The 26,573-nt window shown below is 38.4% G+C and overlaps 1 protein-coding gene across 3 annotated transcripts in view; it reads right to left on the bottom strand.

Annotated features, from left to right (window-relative positions):
* The window catches only part of MDN1 (midasin AAA ATPase 1), a 104,039-nt gene that overhangs the window by 48,913 nt on the left and 28,553 nt on the right, over nucleotides 1-26,573 (bottom strand). For 2 of the 3 annotated variants that reach the window (XM_086631283.1, XM_086631284.1), the window contains exons 21-52: nucleotides 26,121-26,268; nucleotides 25,844-25,954; nucleotides 24,873-25,024; nucleotides 24,232-24,410; nucleotides 23,663-23,871; nucleotides 22,433-22,579; nucleotides 21,532-21,673; nucleotides 21,272-21,406; nucleotides 21,057-21,195; nucleotides 19,970-20,108; nucleotides 19,743-19,873; nucleotides 18,374-18,518; nucleotides 17,016-17,145; nucleotides 16,281-16,514; nucleotides 15,331-15,528; nucleotides 13,700-13,908; nucleotides 13,056-13,178; nucleotides 11,856-12,053; nucleotides 11,657-11,764; nucleotides 10,793-10,981; nucleotides 9,604-9,693; nucleotides 9,235-9,495; nucleotides 8,816-9,086; nucleotides 7,920-8,079; nucleotides 7,497-7,613; nucleotides 6,117-6,325; nucleotides 5,388-5,533; nucleotides 4,292-4,494; nucleotides 2,996-3,216; nucleotides 1,835-1,948; nucleotides 899-1,031; nucleotides 115-224 (exon numbers count right to left, since the gene is read on the bottom strand). In XM_086631283.1, the coding sequence (XP_086487409.1) occupies nucleotides 115-224; nucleotides 899-1,031; nucleotides 1,835-1,948; nucleotides 2,996-3,216; nucleotides 4,292-4,494; nucleotides 5,388-5,533; nucleotides 6,117-6,325; nucleotides 7,497-7,613; nucleotides 7,920-8,079; nucleotides 8,816-9,086; nucleotides 9,235-9,495; nucleotides 9,604-9,693; nucleotides 10,793-10,981; nucleotides 11,657-11,764; nucleotides 11,856-12,053; nucleotides 13,056-13,178; nucleotides 13,700-13,908; nucleotides 15,331-15,528; nucleotides 16,281-16,514; nucleotides 17,016-17,145; nucleotides 18,374-18,518; nucleotides 19,743-19,873; nucleotides 19,970-20,108; nucleotides 21,057-21,195; nucleotides 21,272-21,406; nucleotides 21,532-21,673; nucleotides 22,433-22,579; nucleotides 23,663-23,871; nucleotides 24,232-24,410; nucleotides 24,873-25,024; nucleotides 25,844-25,954; nucleotides 26,121-26,268 (5,201 nt within the window). The remainder of the gene's footprint in view (nucleotides 1-114; nucleotides 225-898; nucleotides 1,032-1,834; nucleotides 1,949-2,995; nucleotides 3,217-4,291; nucleotides 4,495-5,387; nucleotides 5,534-6,116; nucleotides 6,326-7,496; nucleotides 7,614-7,919; nucleotides 8,080-8,815; nucleotides 9,087-9,234; nucleotides 9,496-9,603; nucleotides 9,694-10,792; nucleotides 10,982-11,656; nucleotides 11,765-11,855; nucleotides 12,054-13,055; nucleotides 13,179-13,699; nucleotides 13,909-15,330; nucleotides 15,529-16,280; nucleotides 16,515-17,015; nucleotides 17,146-18,373; nucleotides 18,519-19,742; nucleotides 19,874-19,969; nucleotides 20,109-21,056; nucleotides 21,196-21,271; nucleotides 21,407-21,531; nucleotides 21,674-22,432; nucleotides 22,580-23,662; nucleotides 23,872-24,231; nucleotides 24,411-24,872; nucleotides 25,025-25,843; nucleotides 25,955-26,120; nucleotides 26,269-26,573) is intronic. The other variant, XM_086631285.1, reaches the window with a different exon arrangement.

The raw sequence follows: 26,573 nt of genomic DNA, 5'->3' as shown, positions 1-26,573 counted from the left end.
CACAGCTCTATAGCAGCTACTAGGAGGAAAATTTAACTCTATCCTAGCTGAAACCAAGACAACCATATTTCGAATTGACCATAGAACTGAAAGGACCAGAGAAAATCAACTCACCTTTGCGAAAATCTAGAGACATTCTTAAGACACTATTTCTTGGCTTCTTGTTGGCAATCAAATTCTTCTCAGTGTAGCTTCTTTTTTCTCGGTCAAGAAATAATACTGCCCTGAATTAAAAATAAAGTTGTTAGAAATTCAGTACCATTTTAAAGCCTCTGCCTTATGAGAATGGTAAACTACAGACAGACATTTGATACTTCACTGCATTGTGAATCAAGAATCAAGTGCAGCGTAACTAATTGCTTGAATATGGTTTCTGCAGAAGCAAGCTTTACAAAGAGCAGATTCCTGGCTTCAGCAATCACCAGGCAGGAAAAAGCAGTGAGCTACTGAGCAGATGCAACACCACCACCTGTAGGTTACATGGTAAGCTCCTTCCTTATACTGAGTGTAACTGCAAAATCTGTGTACTTTTTGCTCTTATTAGGAAAAGCAGTCCAAATCCAAAAAACAATGCAACTGTTTAGGTTTTATGTCAGAGATTTCACACTGCTGTTTCTGCCTCTTTTACGCTTTATCCCACAGTTCTGGTTTGTCCTTCAAGTACTTCGGCCTATATGGAATGCTGGGAGCCCTGCTCCCTATGTTAAGCGATTTGTTTTAGCCTGCGTCTACAGAAAATAGAAGCAAAGAATTTAAAGAACTGTACAAAACCTCTCCCTAGTATTTCAGATCACATCTATCAAAACCTTAAAAACATACTTGGTAGATGCTGCAAGTGTTTATACAACACTAATTACAGTCATCAGGCAATCTTCACAAGCTTTTTTTTGTAACCCACCGATTTGCTACAGACTTCAAAAGGATTAGAAGCTGATCTGTGTGTTCCATTTCCGTATCAAAGTTCATCGAATTTCTAATGATATCCAAAAACTGCATATTCCATCTCGGGTCCAGAGGCATCACATGTTCATCTGGGAAGGCAAACGAGAAGACAGGACAGCAGTGGAAACATTATTCAGTGACAGACTTTCCTTGATCCTCCTGCCTATGCAAGAACTTTAGGGGAAAAAAAGAAGGAAGACTAAAAGGAAGACAGAGTCTTAAGCTCCCTCACTCCAGATATCCAAACAGAAAAGCACTAAGTTGACTGCAGGTTCTGTAAAACAGAACAGTGAAAGAGAATTAACCAGTGGTCAGAGTACCCAAAAAGACAGCCTGGGAACTGAAGTCTAACCTCCTTTTCCTTCACAGTCCTGGCAAGATACCTAGGAACATCCATAACGGGTCCAGTGTGACTGTAGGTAGCTTTCATGCACCTAACAAGCCTGGAAAGGAAACCTCAGGCCTGAGCTCCCTGTAGAACACCAAGGAGAAATTATAGGCCTCAACACAGGTTTCAGATGGGCCAACATAATAAACGCCAGGAAAAAACAGATGCCTAAACCATCCAGTCAGAAAGGCAGTAGATAAATACATCACTCTTAAGAACATCGCTTAACTGTGAGCTGTAGGAATGCACAAGTCACAGATACAGAGTCAGGATTCATAGTCATAGCACCCATACCTAATTTGCATAGCATGAATGCATTTAATTGCCATATTTGCAGTTCTAGACAGCAAGAATGGCTTCGTTATTTCTTTTGCAACAAAAGCAACGTATAGTTAGAATTTAGCACTTGTTTTGTTACAAACGTTTCCTAAGAAGGGTTGCAGTGTGCCCAGAAAACAAATAAAGGAAGCACCAATGTCTTACATAAATTTTTTTTAAAAGTACCTGTCATAGTTGGCTGTAGCAACTTGATCATGTTACTGACTCCAGATGAGAGGGAACTGGCATAGAAACTACCAAGGGCTACGGCACCTGCTTCCAGCTGAATCCGCACTGGATCTGTAGGTGAAGGGGAGAGACCATAGGTGTAAAAGACAGAGCATTTAGTACAAATAAATAAAAATAACTTCATCTGAACCTGCACGAGCAGCCTGAATCTCATCTATGCATGTATTCTGGATGTGCTGGTTGCTCCTATTTTGTATTGGCTCCAAGAGGTCTTAAAAGCATGGCCAAAGAGATAAATCTAGTAAAGAGTTCTAGTTAAACTGATGATGCTTCATGTATGCTATTAAAAATATGGTTTGTGAAAATCCATGAGTTTAGATCTTCAAATCTTCCTCTCAATCCATCTGGTTTTCTTCTTTTTTTTCCCCTCCCAATTAAAAAAAAAAACAAACAATCATATAAAAGTATATGTTTCGTTAAAGTAACTTTTTAGATATTTTCTTGTTCATAGACACACCTGCCTGGAAAGACAGCAAGATCAAGGGGGAACAATCTCATTCATGTCAGGACAATACAGTCTGAGATTTCACACCAAACAAGGAAGCCAAGTGTGTGAATTACTTGGACTAATGCCTATCTATAATTCTCCACAAGTTTAATGCGATGAATGTAATTAAGCAATGAATACCTCATCTCAGCTGCTATCCTGAATATTCAGGCAACACAGCTTCAGGAAATCTCAGTTCTGCAGTTTTGTGGCTTTCTAACCATTTGTATTTTAACATGAAATAAACAGAAGGCGTTTTACTGCTTTTATTATCACTACCATAAAAAACAGTGAAGAGAACTGCATATTTGCTTAGAAAGACCAAGAGGTGTCCAAAAATTACCTGAAGTAATTCAGAAGCAGCAGAAGTTACACACATGCTTGAATAATAAAAGGCAACGTGCAGCCCAAAGTCTCCTGTTGTCCCTAATATATGCACAACTTGTTTGTTTCTCCCTGGAGCCTCCATGCCCTTTATTTAGTGTGGATAGTTGAGAACTTTCATATCAGATCATGTGAATGGTCTGGATGTTTTCATAGAAGACTTACAATTTGTGAAAATGTAACAGATCAGCCCTTAGGCAAAAGGGAAAATTAAAATCATTACATACCAAGCACCTGTGGCAGATTTTTGGCTAAGGAGTTAAGCCATTTAACTCTCAGTGTCCAATCTTGATTGGTTGCCTTTTCTACGAACAATTTTACTGAAGCCTGGAGAACTTCCATTTTATCCATCCAGTTTGCATCTATCTCAACAGCACTGAATTCAAGACTCTCAGGATTAGTGGACTGCATAATTTTTTTAAGATCTTGCAGAGTCAGTGGTAGTGTCCTGAAGCACAAAAGAGTGAAGTCCAGCAATCAAGAGCTCGAACTGCCACTTCCAGGAAAGCATATATTTTGCAAATCAAGCTACTCAGTATCAACCATCTTTAGGCAATAAATCTCTCTTCTTTATTTAGCTTTAAAGCCAGATTCCAACTTCAAATCAGTTGGGAGTGTCTGCTAACAAGAACTCACTATTGTCAAAAACTTATGAAGTGCAAGAAGTGAATATGCACAGCATTTCACTGAGAAATAACAACTGATTTGTACACCAGAATGATATGCAAAGCTGAGTTAAAAGAAACAAAGATAGAAGTGTTGTTAATTAAAAAAAAAAAAAACAGTACATTGCTAAGGTTTTACAATTTCAACATTCTATCTTAGTACTAACTTCTACAGCTTGTTCTCTCACTGGAAGCAAACCACAGTACCTGTCCACAGTAGGTCATTACGCAAAGAAGGCAGGAAGGAAGATTTTGCACCAGTGTTGTGAAAGTAACAGTTATATTGCTCAAGAAATCATTACATGAGTTCTTCATGTGGCCTCTGCACATGAGACTGCCTTCAAACAGCTCTGTTTGAAGGAGGAAATCTGTTTTTTTCACCTGAAGCTAGTGGATCTAAAATAACTGATGAATAATTGTTTACATGAAATCAGGAAGTACAGAAGATCATTAGTATATTTAAAACTAATTAAATACTCATTTTTTCAAAGCCGAGAAAGAAATTGAAGGAAGAGATTTTGGGGGCTTTTATTACCTTGTAAATCCAGTATTTGCATTCACATTTTCTGCTAAATTCCTACTCCTAACTCAACTCAAAGTGAGTCTAATGTACTTATTGAAGACTGAATAGGTTCAAGTATTTTAGACTGAAGAATAAACCAGTAAATAATTAAACTTGTATTTGTAGCGGTCTCATCGAAAGGTAACAGGAGTCTCAGCTACAGAGTGTGACTACCACAGTCTCTACCCACGCCATTTGCTCAGGACAAAGTTTTGCAGGGAACAACGACATGCCACTAGTATTTCACACATCTTGTTTCTTGCTCATTTATTAGATAAAGAGTGTTTCTTGCCTACCTGCAGTTCTTCAGGTTTAGTCTATTCAGACAATACATTAGGACCTGTGCATCTCTCTGGACTGTTGAAAGAAGCGAGTCTTCAGCTGCAAACAGACCTGTAGGTAGGGAGTCTGGCCACAATCCCATTGCTAGCAAGGAGTCACCCCAAGTTTCATGGGAAACCAGAGATGAAGCATGCTTTGCAACCAATTCTGACACAAGCTACAACAAACAACAAAAAAGCAGCTTAGAATCATATTCAAACATGTATTCAAGTACAACAGCTCAGAGAACTCTTTAATTGTATGTATGTATTATGAAATCCTTATAAACCAAGTGTTCTACAAACACTATATAACCTACATGATAAAAGTACCAAAACATTCCCAGCATAAGTGAAATAACACACTGTACAGTTTAAAATAGTAAGTGAATATTGCTGTCTCCAGATGACAGTGTGCAGAGTGTTTTGGGCTACAGAGTAATCAGTATTAATACTCCAAAGTCTCAGTTGAACCTGTTAAAGAACAGGTAAGCCTCAGAGTCCAACTGGGATATTCTCTGGCTCCCTTACGCTGCAAAAGAGCAAGCCACTATCTACAAAATGTTCAACAAACCATACTTATCTCCTGGGTAATATCTCAATAAGTATATCCCAGATTGACAGTCTTTATGCAACCCTCACTCACCAGACCTCTGTCTTCAGTAGCATGCCACCAAGCTCAGAAAACATGTCATGAAAGGACAAGCCACAGCTGAAATTCACTGTACTTCACCATTCAATACAAAGAAAAAACCAAACTTCTGGAGCTTCAACTGATCTGTTAGAATAAGTTACATGCAGAACTGTACTGCTTACACTGGAGTCAAAAGAGGCTCAGAATTTAAAGATACAGAAAATATCCTAATGCCACTTCATCCCTCCTCTTCATCACCTGACAGATGTCTGAGACCATGTTTAAAATTCTTTAGTTCATCTCTCCAAGAGCACCATCTTCACCAAGCCCTTGCTCAGGCACTTAGGAGCCAGGGGATCTCAAACACTAGTTTCATGAAATGATATTTTTCATGTATCTAGATGATGTAAGAAAAGCTTTCACATACAAGACTTTTACCTTCTGGTTAATCTGCAGTTGTTGTGAGCGGCCATAAACTTCCCAACAGGCTCTGTAAAAAGACTTTGCTAATCCAATGCCTCTTTGTACCTGCTGTACAATTAACACAGCTGCCTGAAGCAACGGTGACAAAGATGACACAGAACCTGAAAGATACACAGCATTTAGGGTGATAGGAATGTTTAGTAATTGTCAGCCCTTTAACCCCCCTGAGGACAAACACCACTTTAGACCCTGAGGAAGAAAATATACATAGTTATAAAAAATGAATACTACTGGGTCCTGAAAATTGGACAGGTTCTTCCCAAGGTTAATATGAAAATTTGACAAGACTGTAAATAACAGGTGACCCACTCAAAAACACATCAAGCAGCTGAGATGAATGAAACTCAGTCAACTTGCTCCATAGAACAACTTCAACAGGGCTTGTGCAAACCCTGTATTTTGCAGATTTTCACTTAGAATATATTGCCTTCCCTACGGCAACAGACAACTGATGCTTGCCAGTGTCTGATGTCTCATTACAAAGCACTTCAGTTGCCATCTTTTTATGATCTGGGACAACTTCCTGAAACTGCAAAAAATAACCCAAAACAATCTGATTATACTTCTATACCTTTGCTTATAACGGGACATAACACAATAAAATAACCAAGCTTTAACATTAAAGTTAATCTAAATATATGTAGTGAGCCTAAGTTGTTAACAAATACCGACCACTTTTCTTACCTGGTACTGCCACCTTGGCTTCTGAATGCACAGCCATAACTGCATCACAGATGCTATCTCCCACTAAACCCAAACCATGCAGGAGTAACTTCAAATCCAGATTGTCCAGTACATTTCCATCGTTCTCTCCGGGAATGTAAATTTCAATCCCACGATTCCGCATGGCTCTTGATATTTCCCCATGAGCAGGATCCATGGAAAGGAAAAGCCTGTTGGATATGAGAATAGAATAGTTCAATTGGAAGGCACCTACAATGATCATCTAGTCAAACTGCCTTACATTCTTAAGATACGACGTAGGGCTTTAAACTAGTGCTCTGGAACCACCAAATCTGCTCTTCCATAAAGTAAATTCATCTGTATAAAAATAAGGACATTGATATCTAGAATGCCAGAGACATCTACTGAATTTAAATGAGAAATCTGTATGAATAATTATACTTTGAAATTAGCCACAGATATATTGCATGATTTTTAACTCGGTTACATCTGAGCTATGTCTAATTTATCATTTGCCTACTTACCAAAAAAGTTAAACTACGACTCTGAGCTATAAAGATGACTTTTAGTAGTCTTAGCAATGGCTTCAGATAAATTTGTGCTATTTAAAAAACAAAGTATCCAACACTCAAGTAGTTAATACTATCAGTAGATATCTCTTAAAAGCAAGGCAGAAAAAATCTTCTGAGACAAATTTAGCAAAAAAAGGTTTCAGAAAAGCCAAAGATCCTCTTTCCAACTCAGAGGAACCAGAGCATATCAGTGCCAATATTCTTTTCATGAATTTATAAAAGATAGGAATTATACAGAATACTCTGTATATTCTCCTCCCATCTCCCCCAGAGACTAATTCAGGTCTGGGAGATACAGACTACTTTGTATTGTGGGGTTTTTTTGGTTCTTTTAAGTTTTGTCACTGCAGGAAACTCATATTTACGGATGGGATAGAAAAAGCTGGGAAGAAAATTATGTCCATAAACCAGCTTTCACCACCAACACATCTGAATACTTCACCATCTTCAACACATGTATCCTCAATTCCATTACAGTGAGATAGGGAAGTGCCAAAATCCTAAATTAGAACTGGAGAATGAAGGCAGAGGTATACTGCTACAAGTTTTCCAGTGTAATAGTCCGTGCTGCATCAGGGATGCAAAGCCAAGCCTCTTAAGCTCTCTGTCATATACTGATCACAGTGCAGTTTTCTTTCTTGCCAGACAGAGTCACTACAGTACATGGCAAACTGAGGAGCATGCAAAATATCAAATGACTGGCTCACAGATGACATTTTTTTCCTAAACCTGCTATTTGGGATGGAAAAAAAAAGGGGTGAGGGTGGGGGGGTGGGGCAAAAAAAAAAAGGGCAGAAAAGCAAAGCACCTGAAGTTTGGATGAGGAGCTATTGTAGGAATTGTTCCATCTATCACACCTCTCTCACTCATGGTAAGAACACCTCCTGGTTCAAGTAAAGCATTCAAGCGGTCCAGCACAGAAGGGCTATATTCAAAAGAAATTTACATAGTTATAAAAAGGTAACAATTTGGTCTCTTTCTGATCTGAAACCCAAACGGTACTAGTCTTAAGCAAAAGGCCAAACAGCTACTTATGTTAAAAGGTAACACGAAAACTATCAACTGCTAAGCTGTCTAAAAAGGAAGACACTCTCAGAAAATTGAAGTTACTGCTCCCATGTATTGTTACCAAATGCAGAATGTTCAGTTGTGTACCATACAGAAAGAGATAAAGAATATCAGGTAGGTCAAAGGATTTACTGAGTGAAACAAGGTCACTACAATCTCTTACTTGCAGAAGTTAACGTTGTCCATCAACAGCCAGTCTCCAGACTGCAGGGCCTGAACCAACATCCCATCCACCCACTCAAAAGTGCCGTGGCTGTTACGGTCAGCAGCCTGGGCTTGCTGCAGCTTGAAACGCCGGAACTCTTCTACGAGGTGAGCAAACTCTGAAAGGAAGTATCTTACATCAAGACTTACATTACTGAGGTAGCTTCCTGTTCCATTCAAGAAAAATAGTAGTTATTTTGCTAATAAACATGTACGCTTCCTACTTTTTAGGGGAACATAACAGCAGAGGCTCCAGCTCATCAAGTAGCCTCTCATGGGCAAAATCCATGAGGACATACAGGGTTTGCAAACACAGAGAAACATAAACTAGACTGACACTTTTTTCCCCTAAACGGATACTCTTCTCCATCCCTTCTCCCCCATTAGATGAAGGTTGATGAGTATTAATGCCATATTTTAGACAATGATTTTTTTTTAAAAAAAGAGAAGAAAAAAGAAGCCATGCATTATTCTGCTAACATTTGTAAAGCTCAGCTAATCAATGCTTCAGAGAATAAACACAAGAACAGAATATTCAAATTGCCTTTCTTAGGAATACATATGATAGAGCTGTTGCATTATATGTTGAGTAGTTCAGTACAGGAGAATTTGAGTGTGGACTACTGATCGCTAACAGGTGTAACTACACAAACAAATAAACCTGAAGAACCATCACTAGTGGAACCTTTTCAGAAGCTAGGCTGTTACATAAGTAGTATGAAGCAACAGTATTGACTACAAAGAACCTATAAAAGACCTCCAAGTTTTCTCAAGCTTTCACTGCAGATTTATATATTTCTCTTATTTTCTTCAGAGGAAAATATAGTCTTACTTCAAATCGCCCACCATACATACCTGCCTTTGAGTAAGAATTTATTTTGTTGTTTAGTCGCTGGGTAAGTACAAGTATTCCCTCCAGTTTGCTCACTAATTCAGCTGTAACACTTCTACCTCCTTCACCCAGAGATTTGGGTTTGTAATTCAGGATGAAATTGCTCCAAGCACGCAGCACAAGTTCAGCATCATCTGCACAAATTTCTGTCAGAAGAAGGCTGTCCCTTACTAGTGTGCTCACAGCATTCTCCACTTTTTCCAACAGGAGCTGCCATGGCCTATTGATATCAACCTGCAAACACATCATTATGTAGTTAGTTCATCCAGAAGACAGTGGTGCCTAAGGCTCCATTTGGTGCTCTAAACACCAAGATCACAGTGACTTGGCCACTGTTAGGTAGGAAGGAGAAATACTGTCATATTACCAAAACAGTATTTACCTGTTCAAATCCACCCAGGAGTTCAGTTGTATCCATTGCACTGTTCATTGCCATGATTTTCAGTCGATGGCCAGTCAGATGGGCCAGGAGCTCAACAAGACTGGTTTTGCCAACAGCTGCTGGGCCCACCAGAATTACCATCCAGCTCATGTGCACACATTTCATTATAGACTCGAGGTACTGCAGTGAGTGATGCAGAAGCGAGAGACTTCTGCCAGGATGCGGAATATAGTTACCACGAGAAAGAACTGAATAACCAATCTGGAAGGGATGAGAGACATGAGTGAGTAATCAGAGGCAAATGGGAGCTCAGCTGTGCAAGTTGCTTCCTTCTCTCTCCACTCACAAAACCTCTTGCCAACAGCTTACCTGAACATTATATGGAGTGATGTGAAACTCCCTGGTTCCTGTATACACATCAGCGTCCTGGCCAAAAATGTCTCTAAATATAGATATAACCTAAAACAGTTGAAAGAGAAAAAAAGAGACTTATTGGTTTTAAGTTATCTATTGTTCTAAAGATTTACTTCTAAAGTAGCATTCCCTCTCAGCTTCATAATCATGCAATAGTAACTAACACAGTTAAATCAAAGTGTCATTTAATTCAAAGTGCAGCAAGTGATTAAAGTGAGTGCGAGCTGCCACAGCAACCCCTTGATTAATCACAACCTCCTGTGACTTGAAATACTGCAAGTAATGTTTCTCTAACAAAATACTGGGAAAGAAGTAAACAAGCTTTTTGACAATATGTAAAAAAATAATGCTACTACATAAAGGGGAAAGTAAACCCATGAGAAAATATCCAGTCACGTTCAGTAAGTAAACTCGGTCTCACAATCTGCCTTTTACTTTAACACCATTTAAATGTTGTGAAATTAAACAAAAGCAAAGGATTTCTAGGCACTAGAGGGGTAAGTAGGTGGCAAAGGTGGAAAAACAACTGCAGTGAGTGTGTTTTATCAGAGGCATTGTAAGCAGCAGGTTTAACAGAATAAGGAGAGCAATTTCACAGGCAGATGAAAGAAGTGACAGATAAAAGTCAGTACAAGAAATCCAAGTCGGAACAATTTAAAAATGCTGTCAGAGAAGGGCAGAATTATGGGGCATTATTTTTATTTACTGTACTGACACAAATGCTTTTTAACCATAACTTTAAGAATCTCTCCATATCTCAGTGCCATTTCTCTTCTCTACTCCCTGTCTTCTTTTTCCTCACAAATATGCATGCAACCCATGCCACTTCTGTAAGAACATTATTATTTAATACAGAATCACACAAGAATATGTTGTGTTTTGCTCTGTTTAAGTCCTTTGTTATTCTACCTACCTTCCTTTATACCAGCTTTCTGTTTTTATACTATTAGGTAATTAAATTGATATTTTAAAGGACACTGGGAGCAGGTACATATGTTAAACCACAAAACCCCCCAAAAAAGCTATTTTTCTTTTGTAAGAGGCAATGGCTACGAATGAATTGCAAAGCATCTTCAAATTTACACTTGGATTTCTAGAAATACTTCCTGACAATCTGAAGAGTGAGGAAGAAAACACAGCTCACCTTTTCTTTATCTTCCTTGGTTCTCATTCTTTCTCCATATACCAAAAATACATGCTGGCCTGGATCATAACATCCTGGTGACTGGTCAACAAGCATAAGCTGGCACCAGCGGAAAAGATCACGTAAGTTGAACTCCCAAGGTCCTCCTTTCTGACCCCACTTTTTTTCAGCCATTATTTCTTTGTCAATCTGGAAAAAGTAGAAATTAAAGAAAAAGAAAAATTATTCCACCTGTGTGCTGGTCTTCAAATATTTTAAAAAACCCAGCTGACCTTCTGCCTCTGACACTGCTTACAAGACAGGGGCCAACAGAAAGAGCAAGCTGAATTCACTCTTCTGAAGATGGCAGGAACTAAAGCTTGATTTAGTTGACACATATCCTTAAAAGTTTCTGCAAAGGTCAGATGCTGCTTTAACTAACAACATCCCATAATAAAGAGCAGTTTAAAAATTCAGACCAGAAATAGAAATGCACATTTCAGTTCTTGTTAAGATATGGCTCATTTTGTTTGTGCTTCAACAACAATCCATATGTGTGGAAAAACATTATTTTCTCAACTCGCTTCAAGCTACCAAACCGTAACTGTTTCCACCTTTTGTAGAACAAAGTGTTATATATATCTACATATTTTATTTTCTCTGACAAGTAACGCCTCTTCAGTTATCAACCAAGTATCTGATTGTAGACATAAAATAATTCAGGTGATTTTTAGTGGTGTTTTTTATTTTCTTCTACATATATTTCTATCCCTCTTTTTCACTCATGCACTTCTCTATAAAAATGCTTGGAAATAGAACATTTTTTTTTTAATCTTACTGCATTCTGCCTACTTCTGCACAAAAGAAATTAAAATATATATTTACCTTGTTATTGAAAGCAACCATTTTAGCAATAATACTTTTATCAATAGCAGGAAACAATGTATTCCCAATAAACTCCATATCTTCTGCTGACAGTGGATCAACATACACCTGTAGAATCAAGAGCATGATGAGCATTGATATAGCCAGAAAACTACAAGACAGGATCATGACATAATTTAAACCAAACAAGTAAGCTTGCCTGTGTAAATCTATTAAGAAAGGACTTGGGCAGACCCTTTCTTCCACCTCCTTGTCGGTATGGATTCTGGCATCCAAAAATCTTAGTCTTCTTGTGCTGTACATGAAAATTCATTCCCAGTTCTGGAACATAAATCTCTGCTCTGTGGTCAAAGCATGCGTTTAGCCCCTCTAATACAGATTGAGAAGCCAGATTCAACTGAGGAAATAAATAAGGATACAATATTAATGTTCCACAAAACACTTTGGTATAATCTCTAGTTTAACAGACTGCAATACGCAGAAGGTAAAATTCAACTTCCTTGCAGTTCCAGCAGTTATTACACTGGAGCAACAAAACTATAACTAGCAGTTTTCCTTATGTGCACTTGTTATGTATACTGTGTTTTCACCGTGATAACAAAATATTTCTTCATTGTAAAATCTGCATATTCACAATGTTTCTTCTGAACTTATGTTCACTCATTTGTGACATCCAAATGTTCTGTTTGCTTACTTGTTTTTTAAATTAAGGCAGTCTGGGTTATTTAAGTATCATGGTTGTCTAAAGTGGTATTCTTCACAATAGGAAAAAAAGGTATACAAACAGCTAAAGAATTTAAAGTATTGCACTCTGCAATGATTAGAATGCACATTGTCAAGAAGTGAGCTCTGCACGTGCACATGTTTGAAAGCACTTGCTACTTGGTGCATGAACAAAACTGTTGTGGCAGGATACTTTATACCAGCAAAATGGAACTCTTCTTCATCCCAGTTAAACCAATATCCTACTGTGTTTTAGTCCCAGCAAAAGGCCTTCTATTTCAGTGAAATTATATCCATATAAGAGCATGCGTACCTAAACTTCTGTTGACACTCTCCCCAAAAACTTTCATATGTAAACCAAATCTGTACTTGGTTTTGTGCAGTAATTTAGGCTGGGACTCAGTCCTTGCCCTCTTGTCTAAAAGAGATCTAGTCAAAGCTGGGCTTTCACACTCCCTCTACGGAGGGCCAACAGGCAGAGTGACTTAGTAGAGGAAGATTAATTTTCTCTTCAGTGGAATGATCACTTTCAATGTGCACTAGATGCACACAGCTAAAATTAAGCAAAATTTATTTAAGCCATCAATTCAGAAAGGTATTTACCCTACATGCCAAATCATCTACCTTTGCTCTTCCAGAACAGTCCGTTTTATTTGTGGCCCAAACTTGAACTTACCTCATCTAATACAATCCAGTGTCCAGCCTTTAATGCTGCTAGTAGCGGTCCATCACGCCAGGCAAATTCTCCTCCCTTCCCACCTTCAACAGGCAAGTCTGTCCCAAACAAGTCTGTCACATCCTTTGGGAGTAGAAAATGGGTGGGGTAAATTTACAAAACTTCACAGAAGTTCATAAACAACTTTTGTTAAACTTTACTTCGCATTTTCTCCCTCCCCTTTATATAGAGCTAAAAGGTATTTATTAAATTTGAAGTAACTGCAAGTTGCTAAAAGCTTTTCCATGATGGGACTCCAGTGACCAGCTACTACTATATTTAACAACAAAAAATTAAATTTGAACAGAAAAGCTAACACGTCTTAAAGCTGTTTTCAAGAAACTTTGCAGAAGCCAAGAAAAACACAATGGACACATATACGCATGTCTTCACTTGAACAGAAAAGTCTGGGAACTGGCATTCACTCACAAAAGCTCACTGGATCGTGCTGGTTCCCCCTTCCCATTTAGCTGTATCTTGAGACCAAGAAGGAAAAATTGACATTTCAGACCCAGTGCTAAAGCTAAAAGAACTACGCTTTTTAAGTTAAGCAAAACTTCCCCGTGCCATAAACACTAAGTTACAAAGATAATATTTTATTCTACCGTTTGCTCAGACAGGTTGATTCGAACAAGACAGTTTCCCGAGGCTTTTGCCAGGGCAGCAACCAGACTGGTCTTGCCCACACCTGGTGACCCCTCCAACAAAATAGGTTTATTAAGCTGTAGGGCTCTTAAGAGTCGTTGTGCATTCACTGCTGTAGTCCCAGCACTTAGAGCATAATCCGTAATGCTGTTTCTCTGGACAATAGGACCTAAATCAAAGGAGAAGTAAATCAGAAAACAATTAAACCAGAATGTTTATGCTGGAGCTGTTGATAGTGTGCTTACGAGATCATTTTGTCTGTTAATTGCTGGTCTCATTACAGCAAGCAATGGAGATCAAGCTTGTATCCCATTCTCAGAGATCAGGCACATATACTTTCTGTTTGATCCACAGCTGTGTCTCAGCCCAGCTCTGCATATTTATGTTGAATTTTGCAAAAACTTATGAATATACAATGTATTTTGCCATGAAACTTTCATACATCCTGGTTCATAACCCAAACTAGAGATCTATCACTGAAAAATCATAAATCTGTCCTTGCGCTTCAGACACGTGGATCTAAAACTCGAAAGTAGCTTTTGAAAATTTGGTATTGAAGGATACAATTCAGTCATGTTATAGAACAACATATTAGCCCGTTCCATACACTGCTAGTTCTGCCAAGTAAGAGTGCTTTAATGAACGTGTGCTGCTAGGCACATATTTTCTGTACTGTTACCATGACATACTGCTGAATTCCAGCCAGTATAGCTCACTGAGACACCACTCCCCAAATCCTTAATTGCTCAGGTATACAAGATATTAATCACCAATTTATCTTACATATCTTGACATCTGTTTAGTATAAAAGAGATCCTTCCTTTTGTGATCTAATCAGCAGAGGGAAACTAAGCAACTTAGAAAAACGCATTACCTTGTACAATTTTATGCATGACTAACACAACCCATGGATATCAAAATGTTCAAAGATGAATGATTATTATAGCACTAGGAACACATAGTTCCATGCACTAAAGACTAACCAGCTGAACTAGAAAGCTCAGAGTTACCACTTTTTAGTCCTGTCACTGTATTTTAAGGGTAGAAAGCAATATTTGGATAGTTTCATTTGCATTAATTTGTCACACGAGGAACTGAAACGCTGGGATGAAATAATTTTGCAAAAATTGCAGTGAATCTTTGAGAGGCTACAGCAAGGCAGGGCATTAGTCTCCATTCTGTTTAGCACTGTACCCAGTGCTGCTTCTCATGCTTTACACAAGGCCCAGGATGAGCTGTAGTTTTTAGTCAGTGGAAGTTAGCAGACATTCCGACCATGCAAAGAGACAGAAAATTACACCACAAAATTAAAGAAGCTTTGTTATACCAAAAGAGTCTACTAAAATTAGGCATTAACCAGTAATTTTAAAAAGTCAAAGAAAGCAATTAACAGATGTGCCTTCTTAATAAGTGTGACTGAGTTGCAATCAACTCACTTGAAGGCAGAAAAGGCATTTTTCTAAGGCTTGAGAACAAACTATAAATTGTTCTGTAATGGTTCAGGCATTCTACTTGGATTTAGTGAATAACAGAACTACTGGGAATAAAAGCCACAGAATAAACATCCACCCACTCCCACAAAGTCTCTTGCCTCTTGGAATAAAAAAGGGATGGATTCCCATGAAGTCGTCCATCCACACAAACTCTTTCTCCCTTGTTCTGTTATAAATCTTTAGTTCATTCTTCTGATAATCAGTCAGGTCAAGGAATTGACTCATTTTCTCACATAAGAATGTCAGGCATTTTTCACGAGCTAATAAAGCTGTATCAGCTGCGCAGGATGTTGTACCTGTAATTAGAAAACAGATTGTGTGCTTTACAAACATAACTAGGCACAATCGTCTCATCACTAAGAAACTCAGTTCCTTCACAGATGCCATTTTTGTGCAGTATTCTGTTTCGGGTTTATATTTCACGTTGGTGCTTTTGCTTGCCAGTGCTTCCAGTACTATTTACCATGGCAAATTGTTCCATGAGCAACAGAATTAAGGACACCTTATCTCCAAAACCCTCTCTTCTACCATCACTATCATCCTGATCCCTTGCCATAGTCTCCCCTGGCCTTCTCTCCCCGCATTTCTTGTGGCTTTTCACTTTCTCCCCCACTCCCATATCTCCTATTTCTCAGCTAGGCCAGTAACCTAACATGCAAAGATGCATTCTGAGCTATGGACATGATACAGGCTAGCATGCACAGAAGCTGACATGTGGGGTGGGAGAGAGAAAAATATGTGGTCATGTAACTAAATACTATATCAACTCAGAAGAGTCAAAAAACACAGGCTTTTTTAATTTGTGTGCTAGCCCTTGACATATTATTATTACCACCTCTAATTTACTTAAGCTTGCTGTATAATTCAAACTCTTGCTACTAAAACAAAAAAGTATATGAAGTACAGGATATCATTAAATGGAAGTGAAAACTTCTCCAAGAAGAGTTCCATGCTGCCCCAAAGCATTTTGTTTGCATTCTACTCAAACATATTAATACAAATACATACCTTCATATTTTCTGCTACCAAATGAGCACTGAAGACTTACCTGATCCTATTCCATCAATGTATACCAAACATGCAGCATGGATAAAAGACATCATTGGAGAAATGTAAAGAAGGCTATATTCCTTGGCAGAATCAGACTCTTCATCTTCTAGCATGACATTCATAAAATTAACCCAGGATAAGATGTCTCGCACACTGAGAATACACTGGCGACCAAACTCTTGATTAGTCAGCCATTCCACAAAGTCCATCATAAGCTCTGCTATATCTGCTCCTGAAAAAAGTTGAAAATCAATGTAATTATCAAATAATTGTTGTATAATAAGCACCACTGAAGTAGGTACCAGCTGTAACGCAGGAGCAGTGTGCATGGGTACTCTATATCCTAACAGGCAGGATAACTGAAACAGATCCTTTTAAACTCAAGTAACAAGACAGAAACAGGTGATTATTACTAACAGTGAAGCTACTGGCAGAAAACAAAGTGCCTGTTCTTTCAATACCTTACACTGAAACTAAGATTGGGCACTGAAGGGCTGCGGATAATTCAGCTCCCGGCTGGAGAAGTGAAAACGCAGCCTTGATCTTACCTTTGGCTATTCATGTACCATACACAGTGAGGGAAGAATAAAGTCCAAAATACTCTGTAACTGTCCTCAGAAACATACTTACAAGAAAAAGGGACACAGGTGGCATAAATTCTGAGGAAAGTTTAGCAACCTCCAAACTAATTTTTTTCTTAACAATGAATTCCAGCACACAGAGAAATACCCACCTTGATTGTTTATTCCACCCAGAGACAATCCTGGATGAAGATTGTGTTTTACAATCTGTATCAAATCATCACGGCCATTGCTTTGGGGACACCATATCTCTGTAAATCTGTTGCGCAATGCAGGAGAAAGCTGCAAACAAGCAGAATGACACAGCAATTCAAGTTACATTACATCATATTACTTAAGGTTGCAGTTAGTAGACAGCCTTACAGCCACAGTACTTGCAAACCATAAAGCGAACAAGCTACACCTTTCCTTCCAACTTTGACGGGGTCATTTTGTAGCAAAATCTTTGAGACAATGTGGATTTTAAGATTTCTAGTAGTGGCATCAATGCAGAAAAGATCTGATAAACAAGAAAGTTCAAAAGAATGTGGGAAGCAACCGAGCTGGTTTGGAAACACTAACGCTCCGTTTCATTCTAGGACATCGTGTATCAAACAGCTATACAATCTCCTTTTGCTTACAGAAGCAAACTGTCACGTGGAAATCTGCCTTCAGTTACAACTCGCTTCTGCAATTCCTCTTTTCCTCTAGCTGAATTAGTCAAGTAAAGGTCACTGGCACAAACACAATGCAGAAATAAATCCCCTTTAAACACATGGCTTTACAATGAGTTGTTCCGTACTACAGAAACCACTTTACCTATCTTCTTTTCAGTAAAAGAGCTTAAAACTTTTTTTTCTTAGTCCTAGCTTCCAACACTGCTTAAAAGTTTTGGATTTGTTTTTTTTTTTTGGTGGTGGTGGTTTTTTTGTGTGTTTTTTGTTTGTTTGCTTGTTTTGTTCTGTTTTGGTTTGGGGTTTGGGTTTTCGTTTGTTTGTTTGTTTTTGTTTTTTTTTCTCTCACTTGTCTTAAGTTACTCAAAGCCAAACTTCAGAAACAGAGTTTTTTCATTTAATGAGAAAGGTCTTTTGGGATGTGATGTTCATATTCACTGAGAATGAGAAGATGATTTCTACCTGTCACTTTGTGAACAGTATTAGGGGGAATAATCTATTATCCAACTTCATACTACTGCAGGCTCATTGTTAGAGGTGGATTTACTTACTTGACGAGACACATTTCCTGTACTTGAAGTATTCTATGTATCAAGTCTGCCTAGAGTATTCAGAGGTCTGAAGTATTCTTTGACATTCTGCTGAATATTGACTTACATTGTCAAAATGACAGCACACAGAAGTGATGGAAAACAGATACAACCTAAACCTCCTTTAGAGTGATGAGGCAGATGCCTACTAGGAAGCACTGGATGCCAGAACCGGCATGGTGCATTTTTTGCACTGCATCTCCAATCACTAACCAGTCAATATGACCAGAAGATCCATGCTGTACTTCCAATGGCTTTGACACTTACCTCTTTTTTCCCAAAGTCACCGCCTGGGTTCATGGTCGCAAGGATACGAAATTTCTTTCCTGCAACTAATAGTTCTACCTCGTTCTCCTCATCATCTTGACCACCTTTTTCAGCAAGTACCAATGTCTTTTCAGCTTCAAGAACACTAGAGAGAAGGCAAAATTTATATTCATAGACGCTAGATAAAGAAGTCTGCACAAGGCACTAGTCTTCGAACTGACAGACGTTACATCTGAGAAGTATTCTACTAGGTTTTTGTGGTTTGGGGAGATTTTGCTTGTTTCATTAGCTGTACTTCACTAAGAGCTGTAAAAATTTGAGCTGTTACCTGTTTAGAAAGACAGTGCTTAGTACTGCTGTCAAAACGAAAAGGTTAACTGAACTTTATGAAAGAATGATAGCTGCAATGATACAATGAAAAAATCCAGCTTGTAACAGAGAAGGTTTAGATATGGTAGAAAACATAGCTGTTATGGAAACAACTACAGTGAGGAATACTGCTACAGGTAGATAATGAAATGAAATTTAGGTTTTATTTTTTACATACATAAAAGAGAGAAATAACTAGATTTTTTTTCTGGTATTTGACAAGATGCATCATTTTCAAGAGCTCACTGACAGGCTGAAAATATTAACATTGCAGAAGATAAATTGGAGATTTTACTTTTAGTTCTACTTTCCAACTTGATTCATGCTGTAAACTGTCTTTAGATACTGTTTAAACTGTTTCAACTGAACTAGGGTTTATGTTCTTCATTTCTTTATCCAGGGACATAAGCTATTGAATAAATAAAATCCTTTCATCATCTTATTTTTGTCCATAAAACAAATACAGCAATTTGAGTGCAGATCAGTCTGTAGCAGCACTATAAAGCCAAACAGGAAGTAATGGCACCAAACAAAAGTATTCAAACCCAACCTAACCAGTGTACCAACACATGTCAGGCAAACATATACATATCTGTTTTTTAATCAAAGTACATTTCATTTTTCCAGGTAAGTTAAGACATCGAGACTTAGGTAAGACGAGGCAGTTTCATCTTGTCTTACCTTACTATCCTTCCCCTTATCTATAACTAAATTTCAAACAGCAAAAATTGCCTAACTATTACTGTGATTAAAACTAGCACCTCTGTCAGATAGATGACAACTAGAAAAACAAAGCAAGCCAGCAAAGAAGTTGAAATATGAACAAGGCCAGAGTTATCTGGGTCACTCTTCCTTTCAAGCAAGAACTATGCTATTAAGAGAGCAGCTCACCCAGGCCAGGAAACAAACGTGCCTAAAAGAAGCTAGATTTACCCCGCTCATGTTTGTATAATGAATAGACACATTGAGGATACTTAGTACTAATGCATTTAAGACACACCTGTTAAGTCGCTCTAATACAGAATCATCAGCTAAAGAAATCTCATCAAGGAGAAAAAAACCCTCTTCTTTCATTGCTAAAACAAGAGGTCCATCACACCACTCAAAGAGTCTAGAACCATCGGATTCCTCCTATGAAATGGAAAAAGAAGTAAAAAAGTCATTAATAACTGCTACATTTTGCTGCCATGGTCACACTATCCAAACTACTATCAATGCAAGACAAACCTGGTCTTTCAACCTTTGCCTGACAGGTCGCAGTCCTCCCAGGAAGTCCGAAGTCTCCATATGCAAGTGACAATTCACCGAGTACAGTTTCTGATTTGTCAATGCTGCAAAGATCTGACAAACGGTAGTTTTACCACACCTGCAACAAAGTAATTTAATTGGAAGGGAAGAATAAAACAGAAAGTCAGCTCACTTTGGACAGGATTCACTTTCATTGAAGAGCTATGAGGCAAAGGCCCAGCATGCAAATTTCCTTCTGCTCCTTTCCTTGTAACAAACGTATGCAAAGTGAAGTCATTTTTGGCACAATAACTGCTGCTGACTTTCATAAGACACCTAAATTAAATTTAAATCAATATCTACATTGATGGATTTCTTCAGGTTCAAAGTCAAATTTATTTCAGCCTGCCCTTCTTACAGGTACTCAACTAACCTAACATTTCACTAAACTAGAGATGCTACATGTCTGGACCAAGCCTAAGTCTGAGGGAATAAACTGCTGACTAGAGTTCTCATTTATTACCTAAATATTTTTATGTCTCTCTTTTCTTGCATTTTTCTTCCCTTTTCTCTCATAAAAATTTACTCTCCAAATTTATAACCAGCACAGAAGCAGACAGCATCTACTTCCACGATCTCCTTTACAGCACACGAGGCAGGGTCTGAGAGGAGAAGTAGTAGCAAGGCTATATTTAAGTTCTTAAGACATGTAAAGTCTTAATGATCTCAAACAGAAAAATGTCACAATTCTCCAACAGCAGCCTCTCCAGCGAGGCACAGTGAGATTCTACAGGGCACCTTGCGAAAGGTGGGGACAAAAGTCAGCTCACTTCAATTTTACTACTTTCCATATAGTTTCTATGCAGTTATACGTAATGCAGATAATGCCATTAAAGACTTGTGCTGAAAGAGATGCAAATGCATGCCCTCAAAAGGGAACTGTGAAAAGCAGAAGCTGGAAGTCTGCCATGACAGAGGCTTAAGTGTCCCAGATCAAAGCAGCGCTGAAGACCACACAATCATTTTGTGTCTGACTCGGTGGCTGGTGCAGCACTACGAAGAACTGCATCATAAAAAGCAAGGTTACCCAGTGTCTCCCACCAGCAGTACGGGTTCACCAAACTCCAGTGCTCGTCCCACCAGAATGGCAAGTCTCCTCATCCCTTGAGTCCAGACAATATGGTTAAAATCTCTGTCCATCACCGACATCCGTGTGGAGGATTTAGCTGCACAACACAAAGCAATCCATCAGCTTCAGTCACATCTAGAGAACTACTAGTGTGGTCCTTCTAGGAAACTCACTCAGTAGCTTTTTGACGCTTTCCTCTGAGAAGAGAAACTCAGGATACAGTTTTTTCTTGAAGTGTTTTTCAAGGACACTCTGAATAACATCCACCTCCTCCTGTTTCCTGACTCTGCCTGCCAGAAGCATAAAACCTATAAAACAGAGGAAGAAGGAAAGTGATTGCTAACTGGTTAATCAGCAACAAAAATTTATACTTAAGAACTAGTTAGAAAGCAATTCTATAGACACTTAAAAAACTTAAGGTAACAGAGCTCACCATCATTTGCTAAGTGCTGAAGCCAGTCATACTCCTTCTCCAGCTGTTCTGCCAATCTGTACCTTTCAGCCCAACGAAACAGATCCCGCAGGGTAATGAACCCATGCTTCCCAGCAAACACCGTTGAACCTCTGCGGTAAGACTGTCACAAGAAGAAAGTGTGAGACATTTTTTCAGGAACCTGTCCAAATACTTAAAGCAAAGCTAATCAGAGCTCTCTGATGTGACACTTATTCAAACAAACTGTATGGAGGAAAAAAAAAAAAAGTCTACTACAGTCGCAACTCCCAAACTCACATTACCTTTAAGCAGGTATTTGATAGGTACCAGGAGCAAAGGAATATAGATAATCATAAATAAAAACACTAAGAAGAAAATAGATATCTGGAATTAAAATAAAATTCAAGCAAAACATTAAGTTCTACACCAAAACGCGTGTTAGCACTTTGGACTGTGCTCTGGCTTCTGCTGCTGCAATTGCTTTTAAATACGAGAGTTTCAGCTACATACTAAGCCTTAAATGCCTGTTAAACACAAGAGTGTCAGAACACATGCAAAATTACTGCTTAAAAACTATACCAAATCTAGCATGACCCAAAGACAGCTACAAATCCAATACCATACTTTGGATCCAGAGCAAGGGGTTATTCTACACATCAAATCCCAAGGCCTTTGGTTATTATTTTTTTTGCTGCTAGCTTTCTCTCAAATCTGACATTGCCTTTCCTATTCTCTATCTTAACCACTGAACTGAGTACTTCAGCGGTTACTCTTTCATCAGCTATGGTTTAGGTGTTAAAATATCTGCTAGTTAGGAACACCTAGCCCTGAAGGAATTTCTATTACTTTGTGTTGAAATATGTTTGCATGTCTTCTACAAAAAGAAGAAAAACTCTCATACTTGCAGGTCTAACATGACTTTGACAAGCTTGCTGCAATAAGAAGGTGGCAAACTGCACCGCTTGTGCAGGATGGTTTCGAGTTCAGCACTTGGCAGTTCGTCAAAATGCAGCTCCACAAAACGATTTCTGAAGGCTCTGGATAAAACCTGAAATATGAGAACATACTATCGCTTGAACATTTTCCTTTGATGTTCCTCATGTTATATATCTTCCCCTACAAATCCAAAGGAAATATGGATAGTGCCATAGCATATAAATTGGCACGTACACACAGACATTGAAAGAAAGCATAAGAGAGCCTGGATGAGGACAAGAGCTTTAAAACGTGTTGTGTTTTAACCACAGTAGGCAGCTAAGCACCAAACAGCCACTCGCTCACTGCCCCTACAATGGAATGGGGGAGAGAATTAGTCTTGTGAGAAAAAGTGAGAAAACTAGTGGTTTGAGATAAAGACAGTTTCATAGGTAAAGCAAAAGCTGCATGCACAAACAAAGTAAAACTAGGAATTCATCCACTGCTTCCCATTGGCAGGTAGGTGTTCAGCCATTTTCAGGAAATCAGGGTTTCATCACTTGCAATGGTTATTTGGGAAAAGAAACACTGAACATTCCCCTTTCCTCCTCCCCTCAGTTTTTATTGCTGATCATAGTAACACATAGTGTGGGATATCAGTTTGGTCAGCTGTTCCAGCTGTGTCTCCTCTCAGCTTCTGGTGCACCCTCAGCTTACTCGCTGGTGGGTGGTATGAGAAGCAGAAAGAGCCTTGACACTGTGCAAGCACTGCTCAGCAATAACGAAAACATCCCTGTGTTATCAACATTGTTTTGGTCACAAATCCAAAACACCACCATATCAATCACTACGAAGAAAATTAACTGTTCCAGCCAAAACCAGCACAAAACGGACATCAGTAGTCTAAGTCAAACCTCTTCTCCAGGGCTCTTGAGCAAGAAATGCTGTCAAATATAATATACACGAACTCCAGTTCAGTAAAGCACTAAATCTCAACTACTCAAAATGAATTAGAAATTTGTTATCTGCAAAACAAGCAACTAACCTAAATAGAACCCAGCTGTACCAAAATTAGTCCACAGACACCTCGTCTCTACCTCTTGAGAATTTCATATCGATTCTGTGCTAGGCATCAGAAAGTTTTCACATCACACTATGTACGAGAGAGATTCATTCCCTAGAGCTGTAGCTACTCCAAAGAAGAGATTATACAGACCTTTCTGCCACCATAGAGTCCTGGAGGATTCTGTGTAGCAAACAGCATGAAGCGAGGGTGAGCTTTGACAACTTCCTGGGTCTCGGTTATGAACAGCTCCCTGTTATCATCCAACAAACGGTTGAGAGCCTCCAGAACATCAGTGGGAGCCAAATTGAGTTCATCTAGAACAATCCAGTAACCCTTTCTCATTGCATCTATGAGAACGCCTTGGAGGGAACAGAAAAAGTTCTAGTTAAAAATCTTACAAACTGAATCTAACAGAAGCATGCAATTCAGACACTTTTAGCAAGCAGTTTTCACTCAGTATAAATTCTAACCCAGAGATGGAAGCAACAGTATTGTTTAAGTTGTTGAATTCTTTTCTTTATGTCCAATAGGACAAGTATGATGAGACAAACTCATAAGAATCACTGAAATTCATATAAGTGATTATCATTAGTTGCATATTAATAATTTTATGACGGGTCATCTCTCCATTGTAATAAAACAGAGAAGTTAAGCAGAAAAGAAGAAAAAAAGTAGTGAAGTGAGACAGGAATTTAGAGAATTCCCATATGCCCACTCACCTTCCTTAAATACCAACTTCCCTGAAGCGTCTGATGTGTAACAACCAATATATTCCTGGATGTCTGTATGCTCATGATTGTTAATCCTTACACAGTGATTTCCAGTAGCAGCAGCCAACCAACGAATTAAACTGGTTTTACCAACAGAAGTCTCTCCTTGAATCAATACTGGATGAGTCCTAAAAGGGATAACCAAAGTAGTGCTTTAGAAGCACAAGTCATATCTTTCTCATATACAAGATAGCAACATTACTTGAAATTTTCACAGATCTACATTACCAAACTACATTACAAAAATAGCACTACTTAACTCACTTAACACTAACAGGGGAACATAACTAACTTTACCCTGAAGTGCTATCTGCTACCCATGAAACTTTACACAGCCGTGTGAAATAAGCATGTTATTCTAACCGCAAATTTTTAGATCATTTAAATAAAACTAGGTATGGCAGTAAGATGGTTTAAGACAAGAAATACATGTATAAATTCAAGTCACTGAATAATAAAAAGTTAACTGTAAAGTGGAAGGAAAATAGACATTACCCACGTCAAACAACAAAGACTAGACAGGCACCACTCAAGGCCCAAATAAACATCTTTAACTTAGTTTTTTAATGAAAAAGTTGAAACAGACTTACCCTGCAGACACAACTCTGGCAATGTCTTTCAGATTAAGCTTAACTGAAGGGGTTAGCACATAAGTCTCATCTACAGTAGGTTCTTTATCCCCAGCTGAAATCCAGTATCCTTCTATAAGTATAAATCTCCCTCCTTGGGGTTTTGGTATTTGCTAAGGAGACATGACAGAAATAACAGATTATATAAATGAGTTTCAATTTGCTAATGAAGACAACTACTTACATCAGTGCAACATATTCTGTAAGTAGTCATTTTAAATTAATCCCTGAGCACTCCTGCAGTAAGCACTAGCCCCTTGTCACAGAACATAAATTACAGGAAAAGCCTGACCGGATTATTTCAAGGTCATAAAGCAGGAATCTTTGTCAGTGCCATCCTAGCAACAAATTTTGAAGTATGCTTCCAAGCAGGAAACTGACTTTTATCTTTTCATATTCATATATATTTTCTAATATGAAGGGTTTTATTCTCAAAGACCTGTCTCTTACAACTGGCTTCCTCATCCCACCTGCCCAGTCCCCCATGCAAACTCATGCTGGGCTCCCAGCACTAGAGAGATTCTTCCTTTCCCATTAGAGACAAAGCACAGATTTTTACTTTGTACCCATGTGTTCTGCATTTGGAGTCTAAAAATAAAAAGCCTGTGAAAACTCCTCAAGAGCCTGTGAAAGCTTTACAGTTTGAGTTACTGTATTAAATTGCCCACACTCCACAATGCTGTAACTATTCAGACTTCCCTATTTTTTCATATTAACAAATACACTAGATAACATAAGAGCATTTCAAGTAGAAGTAAAAAATTATGAAGGAACAGTATTAAATTATTTTTTTTTTTAGTTGTTATAACATGAAAAACGGGACTGCGAGAAGGAAATATAGAGGAAAAAGGAAGAGAAGGCAACTCAAAATAAATTATATTCTGAATAATAAACAGTTCTATATACAGTTCTATATAGGCTTAGTTACCTACCTGCTTAAGAAGGCTTTTGATGTTGCCAGAGACTATATGCTGACAAATTAGCTTTTGAACTACTGGGTGAGAGCTTCTGTCAAGCTGCGTGAGGAAACTCAAACAGAATCCCTAAGAAGAAGATTTATTTTCAGTGATAAAATGAAAAATAATTAGGAAAAAAATATATAGATATTTAAGAATAATTTCTGTTCAATACTGCACTTAGAGAGTGTTATCCTTTACCCAGTCTTGCTAGTGAATACACACTGAAACAAACCCCAACACAGGTAATCACCTCATACAGTGAGCGTGGTATGCTGCTACACGGATTAGATGCTGCAAATCTCAATGCCCTGCAAAGTGTACGGAGACTATAGTGAGGTCTGTGACCAGTTCCATCCACTAGCTTTGCTTCTGCTTCCTTTCTTGCAGACAAATAAAAGCTGCAAAAATAAAGAGCGAAACCAGTTCCAGTTACAGTGCTATTACTGATCAAATCATTGCTCTAAGGCATTAAACCCAAAGTATGAACACTACAGCTTATCTCCAACTGTCACTTTTTCTAAAGGCTCCAAGACAGGAAAACCATGCCAAACTCTGCCATCTGTATAGTCAGTGAAGCAGAGCAACAGAACATTTTAGAACTGTATTTTTGAGAAAGCTTGATATACAGAGAATGGCTATAAACTCAAACTACTCTAAACATGTAACAGTTCTTCAGCTTAATGCAGTGAGACAGTACACCTTA

This window comes from Tauraco erythrolophus, chromosome 2 (assembly GCF_009769465.1).
Source record: "Tauraco erythrolophus isolate bTauEry1 chromosome 2, bTauEry1.pri, whole genome shotgun sequence".
Lineage (NCBI taxonomy): Eukaryota > Metazoa > Chordata > Aves > Musophagiformes > Musophagidae > Tauraco > Tauraco erythrolophus.
The sequence above is the reverse complement of the archived record's forward strand: the minus strand, read 5'-3'. Positions and strand labels throughout refer to the sequence as shown.